This window comes from Carassius auratus, unplaced genomic scaffold (genome assembly GCF_003368295.1).
Source record: "Carassius auratus strain Wakin unplaced genomic scaffold, ASM336829v1 scaf_tig00029710, whole genome shotgun sequence".
NCBI lineage: Eukaryota > Metazoa > Chordata > Actinopteri > Cypriniformes > Cyprinidae > Carassius > Carassius auratus.
Genome location: NW_020525788.1, coordinates 18550 through 26716, shown reverse-complemented (window position 1 = coordinate 26716; position 8167 = coordinate 18550). Strand labels below are relative to the sequence as shown.

The window sequence follows — 8167 nt, the reverse complement described above, 5'->3', positions numbered from 1 at the left end:
TATAAAAACTAGATAATTATATAAAAAATGATAATGAATGGGATATAGACAGAACAAAAATAACCCAAAAGAAGATTGTTATTATACGCCCCCCCCCCCCCCAATTTTTTTTTTATTTTTATTTTAAAGTCTCGGTATTCTATTTTTTTTTTTCAATTCCTCAAAATATCTTATTTTATGTTCCACAGATTAGCAAAACAGACTACAAACATGTAATTGTCCAGCCATGTTCCTTCTTGTTTCACAGGAGTAAAAATATGAGGCAATACAAAAGCCATATTCCCTTAATCATCCATCACAATGAGTAAAACCAGAGATTAAAGTTCAGGACCATATGTATAAAACCGCTCCGAATAATAAAAAAAAAATTACTCTTAAGTGTGTCAAAAACTGTATTAATGATGGAATTTTACTCTTATTCCTAGACTTTACATAAGGGTAAAAAAGTACCCCATGGACACAGTTATATTGAATCATTAGTTCCTGGACATCTTCAGAGACATAGTAACATGGATTATCTCAAAGACAGATAAAAAAATCTAAATCTGACTGACTCGACAAGAGTCTGAATATATGGAAAAAAATCCAAAAGGCCAGCACTCAAGTTTTTATTATACCTACTTTCTCATTCTACAGTACATAACATATATGGAGAAAATGTACAAAATCAATAGCACAAATAACAAAAAATTACACATAGCCAGCAACCAGCCACAAAATAAATAAATAAATAAAAGAGGTTAAACGATTAAGATAAAAGATGTCTTGATGTTTAAGGAAGGACCTCTTGAACACATTTGAAAACATCAGCGACAAGCAAAACCAGTAGATGCTGATCAGAGTTTATTTATAGTTTCAGATTACAGTTGTATTATCAAATATTAACTTCATGCTCTCATTCAAATCAGTCTAAAATTCACTCAGACTTGCATCAGGCTTCTTGATACATGAGTTAATGACACAAGTCCATTACTACTGTAGTACATTGAGTGAAATATATTTCAATGTGATTAAAATATAATATTTAAACCACAATTGTTAAAAAACAGTTTGAAGTGAAGAGAAGTGAAATTGAAGTGTAGTTTCACTGTAATTCAGTTTCTGAATAGATTAAGAACTGTCACTCTCAAATGGTCCTACATGTATTTGACAACACATAATATTTTATATACTAAATTTAAATGTGCATAATTTACAAAAAAGTTCCAAAATACTACAGCAAAATCTCTTCAACTTTTAGTTTTAAAAGGCTCAACTACTTTATTATATTATTAGCTTATTTTTAGACATTTGTGACATCATGTTCCACCATACTTGTTAGGTTAAACTTACAACACTTACATTTTTATCATATTTAAAAGATAAAAATACAAATAATTTTGAAACGTGTAACTTCTGAGTGATGTGTTCTCATTACTTTGAGAATGTGATGATGATGATTCATAATGTGCTGTCAGTTGCTTGTGAAAGTCCTCCCACACGAGCTCAGACACTAATAGATGATGTTGGTGGCCTGCTGTTTTTGCTGTAAAAACAACAAACAAAACAAAACAAAACTGTAAGAATACAAGAATACTACACTAAAACACTAGGTCCTTTTTATGTTGCTATATTTCAACATACTAGTTGGGTTTAACTTACACAAACTGTTGAACTTTCTTCTGCGTTGTTTCTTTCTTCATCGTTGTTTAGGAGTATCTTTGCAGTACCTTTGTTCTTTAGTCTCAAAGTTGTCAAAGAGAATGAAAACACTGAACACAGAAATACAATATCAGATGCTGTTGAACTAGTGACGTTTTCTTTAGAATTAACTATTCTTACATGACGGCCTTCAGACATGTAAGAATTTTGAAAGAGGGTCACACTAGAGCTGTAATTGGGCCTTAAAAATTAGGCCCGACACAACCCGAGCCTGACAAGCACATTTTGATTGACTTTTTAAAAGCCCGAACTCGTTTACAGCCCGACATTATTCAAATGAACATGCACACAGCTCTTTTGCCTTTTGTCAAGAATTTGTCATTTATACATGTTTTAACAATTTATTAATGACTTAAGTAGACTATAAGTCCTCTGTAACATCGTAACATCTTAGCACTCTAAACAGGCCTAGGCTCATTTAGCCTATAAATACACCAACGCACCAATAAAAACAAGTCTTTCTTAACAAATTAAATTAAGATAAATTCTAAATTAAGATGGGTATTTGGCAATAACAAAATTATTCTATTTCGCCACTAGCAGCTGAAATTTAATAAAATAATAATGCCAACATTAGTCTATACACTCTTTCTACGTTATGCATTTAAGATTCAATTAATATTTAGTTATCATTAGAAAAACCTTTACTCACAGAGATTATAGGCCCACATATGTTTGTGGAGGAAAATTATTGAATCCACTGTAAATGGCTTCAGCACATTCCTGCGCTCACTGATCCAGCAATATAACCCACTGGCTCATTATTCTCATTATTCACATGGTCAAAACTTTTCCACACCTCTAACTTTTTTTAGTTGCTGGTGCAACCAAAACGTAATCGCCAGAGGCAAGCCTCCATTTCACCTATCTGTACGAAAGACTGGTGCCAGAGAAAGGGGACAGGTGGAAGAACACTTGCCAATATATGTGATAAAAATGGAACAATTGCATTTTAACATTACCAGAGCAGTCAGTCAATGATATTTGTTTTCATTGCCCTTACTCATCTTTCTTTAACCTCACTGAGGAGATTGAAGGTTTTTGAACATCGTCCACAGGACCAAATGTCCCTTCAGGATACAATGGATGCTGCATGGCAAGACATCTGACATACAGAACAATACCACAAGTGGATAGGGCATACCAAAAGATACTTCCCAAGATGCCTTGCCAGAGAAGATATCAGGTGTGATGTGGATGAGAATATGTGGTCAAACGCAGAAGATTGGGCAGATTAGATCACATCTTCTCAATTTTTCTAATGTCCTGTTGCAAATAAAGCCTTTACTGGAGCAGTTCTGTCTTTGTTCCCCACATAGACCGTTCATTCTATAAAGCTACTCTGAGATGGTCATTCAAATGTTGCACTGAATTTCTGCAGCAAAATAAACAAAATACATGCATTTACTGAACCCAAAAAGAAAAAGAAACTGTAGTGTAAAACACAATCTATGATAAAGCTATATACTGTTTATTATATAAATCACGTTCCCATGGCTCTCGACCAACGCCCCACTCGTCACAGTTTGCAATGTGTGATTTTGAGCATGGAATTAACTGTTTTCTCAGCTGTGTGTTGTAGGTGTGTTGGTGCGTTAAGAGTTTAGAAAAATTATTAGAAGTATTGAAAAAAATGTCATAGCAATCATAAAAAACTGTAAAGGAATCAGTGATGCGCGGGTTGACCCAAAATGAGCGGGTACCTGCGGTCACCTGCAGTTACCCACATTTTCAAGTAATCCAAAAATATTTTTTATGATATTCAGGTCACGGTCGGTCGGGTCTTTTGAAATAATGATGCCAATTAAACCTTTTTAATTTATATAGTACTAGACTCAATTTTGAAATACATAGGCCTACACTTTATTGGCTGAATAACTGGCACGAGCTCTGTCTGCAGGTAGAGATGGAGGCGGCAAGAGAAAAGGTGAAGACTGGGGAGCAACGGCACAGTTTTTGGTAAAACATGACTTTGACGACTTCATTAAGTTTTGATTTATAGAAAACTCATTTTAAAACATTTTCATTTTATATCAATTGTATCTTAAATATGATCAATATTTTATCAATCAATTGCCTGTATTAAATAAATAAGAAGCAAATATATAGCTATAGCAGACAATGTAATAAGGCTCCGGCACAATCACTTGTATTGCATGTGTACTGGAGGGCGCCGAAATTCCACTTGTACCTCACAGATTTGAGAAATATAGGCTATATATTACAGAAAGCTTGAAATGTCTCCTTTTAAACGAAAATATTCAAACCAAAATAAATAGGCTACTCTCTGATTATGTAATACATATGAAATGTGCATTTCTCTCTGGCATTCATGGTGAGTCCACATTGTCAACTTCATCTTTGCAGCGACACAGAAAACTCCAGTTTATTACTAAACAATTAAATGTCTCCTTGGAGTCCTTGCTAATTTAGAAACATTCATAATCATTAGGCCTACTTTAACCGGTTCTTTGTGGCAAGCTTTATGCATGCAATCATAATGCTTATTATCCTGTAGGCTATAGCATATTTAAGTAATTTCATTAATATAAAGGGGCGTTTTTTTTTGCGGTCCGAGTTGTGGGCGGGTTAGTTGAAAATGTCGGTCGGGTGCGGGTTGTTTATACACTGAAAAATGGAAGTTGGCAGCTCTGCATTTTTGAGAATAATAAAAAAGCATATCAAGGAAAAATAGGGCAAAATCAGAAGTGTTTAATGTTCCTAAAAAGCATGTATCATATTTTTGTCCCATCCATTGTTCTGGTCATCATTATGTTCATCAATGCAATTTTGACACTGATCCCGTTTTTGTATACGGATGCCATTTCTGCAACAGCATGTAAGTCACCATTGGTTCTCTTAGCAGCATAAAAAACTAAATATTTATTTAAATTTTAAATAGTGCCAACACTGTGTGTGTCGAAACAATTTTTCACAGTTGCATTTAGTATATTGGAAATTCATGGTCATTCAGGGAACCCACTGAGTAACATATTCTCAAAGACAAAAAAAAAAAAAAAAAAAAAAAGACCTCACACAAAATCGATTTTTCTTCTTCTTTATAAATAGCACCAGGTGATTAGCTTTGATTAGCCTTTGCTTTATTATGGTGTTGCCAGTGTAGGCTAATGTCTTTAAGCGAATTTTGAGAAACTGTGTCATGTTAGTAAATCTTTTAGGAATACTTTTAGTTGTTTTTGAATGTCTTGTTTGGGGGCGTGCTGTTATTTTGTTCATGTTTGTTTCTGTTTAATATTTCCATAAGATGTATAATTTGTTTAGTTGTAGTCAACTAACCAGGGGTGACACTTTATTTGACTGATAATGCATTATGACCTACTCTGTGCTTTAGGTGCTGTTCTCCACTAGATGGAGAATATGCCATTACTGTAACACAAGATAGTTAGGCAGAGGAATATTTCACACACTATTAATGACTTCATTCAGTTACAGATGGATTAAATCTTTCAAGCCTCAAAAGGGCTCACAAGCAACATTATATTACCATTATAATATCCCACGCAAGAGAAAAAGTCATACATATTGGGAATGACATGAGGAAGAGTAAATAATGACAGAATTTCCCTTTTTTGTGTGAACTATTTCTTTAATGATTCATCTTAAATATCATTTAAATGAAAGTCTGGATGTTTGTGTCAAAAGAAGCACAATTTTAATGGTTATTTTTCAAAATATGCTTTTTAATTTTATAGCAGATTAAACAAAGTCTTTAAACATCTCTTAACATTCACATAAGATAAAGATAAAGAAGATCAAATAATATTTTTTTTTGCTTAAATAAACATACAGAATATATATTCTCTTTTTAATAGATAGATTGATTACATATACTGTATAGATAGACTTGCAGCATCCTCTAGGCCTCCATTTTCTTAGTCCACTATCTTCTTCAGACCTGGAGGAAAGATTATCATATTTTTTAAATAGTACATAACATAAGCATCATATTAAAATGTCATATAATTATTAGGTTTGTACCATTCAGACGGTTTTTAATCCAGGGTGCTTTTGGATCTGAACATAACTTTTCCTTCTCTGTGTAGAATCTGCAGGAGATAAATAAACATGAAGTGAAATGAACACAATATCATATACATATTAACTTCTGTGAAATAACGAGAGAGCTTACATTATAGCATCCACACACGGACTCAGAGCATTCTGATGCTTGTATCCCATCAGTTTAATTGAAGCAGGGATTCTTCCTCCTGACACTTCCTTACAGCAGCTCACTCCAACACGAGTGGGACGACGATCTGAAAGAGAGATTGAGATTGAAATCTCCACTGAATTTATATTGTGTGCGTACTGTTTATGTGTGAAAATGAGAAGATCATGATATTGATAAGGGCTCCATCAAAGAAAACTAAACTGTGCTACAGCTAAATGCAATAAATAGCACTGGATTCACCATCATTAAAAGGATTTTCCACACAAAATTGAAATTCTGTCATCATTTACTCAACCCCATGTCTTTCCAAACCTGTATGCATTTATTTTATATACAAGATATTGAACAATTTTGGAAGCTAAGCAGTTTCGGTTCCCCTTGACTTAATATTTTTGTCCATACAATGGAAGTTAATGGGAACCAAAACTCTTACCAAAATTCTTTAAAATATCTTCTTTTGTCTTCCAGAGAAAAAAATAAGTCATTCAGGTTATTGGGAATAACATAAGAAAGAGTAAATATAAATTAAATTTGCATTTTGGGTAGATTAGGCCAAAATCTGAGTATAAATGTAAAAAAGATGATAGAAATACAAATCCAGTATTAAATCCTAAAACTTACAGTTGTGTTGCTGTGCAGTAACACACACAAGAACCAGCATCATCAGAGCTAATTTCCAGCAGAGCTGCATGATGTTGGTGTAAAATATTCAGATAACCACAAGAAGAATATGTTTGCAGGCTAGCTTCTGTTTTGAAGATGCTGTATCTAGTCTCAGTCTTTTTATATGGTATTTTTCAAGACAGGATATTCACTTCCTTTACATCTCTAACCTGTAAGAGGTGTCCTGCTGACCTCATGTGACAAAAGTCAAATTCATGATCACAGCAGTATTATATCCTGAAGATTTAGGGCTCTTCCTAAGGTTTCTCATTATCAGGAGCACATGAAGAGACAGTGACACTGACTATGGCATTGAAATATTGTGCGCTGCATGTTTAGTTACTTACAGTTGGCTTGTGCACCAGTGAAACATCCCATGAGGGCGATCAGAACAGCAATGGTGATTAATCTAGAAGTCCAGGCCATGACTCTTGGCATCCAGATCGAAGGTAGTTTGGTGTTTGTCAGTTAGTTGTGTTGATTATGTGTGTGAGTTATTATGTGGAGGTCTTTTAAGAGATACAGTGCAGTAGATGTCAGAAAGAAGTAATGCGTCACAAACTTACCACCACTCTTTTGAAAGCATAGCATCAAGTTATCATAGAAGCATTCACACCTCTCAACCACAATACATTCAATTTTACCCATCAGCATAATTTATGAGAAACGTATCCCCCTCCCCCCAAAAATGCAAAACAGACCACAATACACGAAATGAGTTTAGGGGTTAAATTAGTTTAACTGAAAACATAACTTAAGCTGAAGTGCTGAGTTTCTGATTTGGATGTAATTGGATGTTCTTTACCTTAATATTATTATTATTATTTATTTATTTTTTTTAACTAGGTGTTTCTCTAGTGATGAGCACTTTCGGTTCAGTTAATTATTATTATTATTATTTTTTTTTTACATTTCAGCCACATTCTTAGGTTAACATTTCTCATTATTTATTGTGTTTAATATTGTTCTTTTACCATCATATTCTCCAATTATTATTATTTTTTATCAGTTTTGGAATAAGTTTAGTTACAGTTGAGAATATTACTCTAAAATACATAGTCTAAGAAAAAAAAAAACATACTAGTAATATGAATGTTTATGGACATTTTCTTTAACCCTTAAACACAACACACTGCAATGTTTAATTCAAAATGTGGGGAAAACACCTGTGAAAAATCAATACAGAATATTCGCTCATATAAACACTATACATTAAACCTTATTTCATTTAATCTACACATAATAGGCATTTGAAAAAGGATAATTAATAAATAAGCACATAATTATAGATTTACAGACAGTTTTAATATCATCTTCATGAACTGTAAGAAAAAGAAAAAAAAAGATCATTTGTAGAATAAAACTCAACGCCTGGGACATAAAAGTGCTTGGAGTTGAAGGAACATTTAACCATTGTGTTTTTAATATCTGATGTGGTTTTTGATGATTTTTTGGTATAAAGGAAAAATCCAAAATGTCAGCACTTAAGTGTATACTGTACCAACTTACTCATTCTATAGTACCTAATATTGTGTTATAATAGCATAAATAACAAAAAAAAATTGTGCATAGTCAGCAACCAGCAAAAAAGAAAAGAATAAAAATGCTTAA

The 8167-nt window shown here is 33.1% G+C and overlaps 1 protein-coding gene across 3 annotated transcripts; it reads right to left on the bottom strand.

Moving 5' to 3' along the window:
- Positions 1-5299: 5299 nt before the first annotated feature.
- On the bottom strand, positions 5300-7165 carry LOC113079873 (C-C motif chemokine 12). Of its 3 annotated transcripts, none has more exons than XM_026252097.1 (4): positions 6904-7165; positions 5852-5978; positions 5701-5768; positions 5300-5617 (listed from the first exon to the last, which is right to left on the bottom strand). In XM_026252097.1, the coding sequence occupies exons 1-4, from the start codon at positions 6992-6994 to the stop codon at positions 5595-5597; spliced, it is 309 nt and encodes a 102-aa protein (XP_026107882.1). In that variant the 5' UTR covers positions 6995-7165; the 3' UTR covers positions 5300-5594. The 3 variants fall into 3 exon arrangements, with proteins under 3 accessions (XP_026107882.1, XP_026107883.1, XP_026107884.1); XM_026252098.1 differs by lacking the exon at positions 6904-7165 and adding an exon at positions 6515-6715; XM_026252099.1 differs by lacking the exons at positions 5300-5617; positions 6904-7165 and adding an exon at positions 6515-6783 and having other exon boundaries at positions 5678-5768.
- Between the last annotated feature and the right edge of the window lie 1002 nt (positions 7166-8167).

Excerpts from the sequence above, each read along its gene's own strand:
- LOC113079873 (XM_026252097.1), bottom strand. The coding sequence starts at position 6,994 with ATGCCAAGAGTCATGGCCTGGACTTCTAGATTAATCACCATTGCTGTT. Across the intron at positions 5,979-6,903 it reads CACTGGTGCACAAGCCAACT|ATCGTCGTCCCACTCGTGTT; the intron begins GTAAGTAACTAA and ends TCTCTCTTTCAG. Across the intron at positions 5,769-5,851 it reads CCGTGTGTGGATGCTATAAT|ATTCTACACAGAGAAGGAAA; the intron begins GTAAGCTCTCTC and ends TATCTCCTGCAG.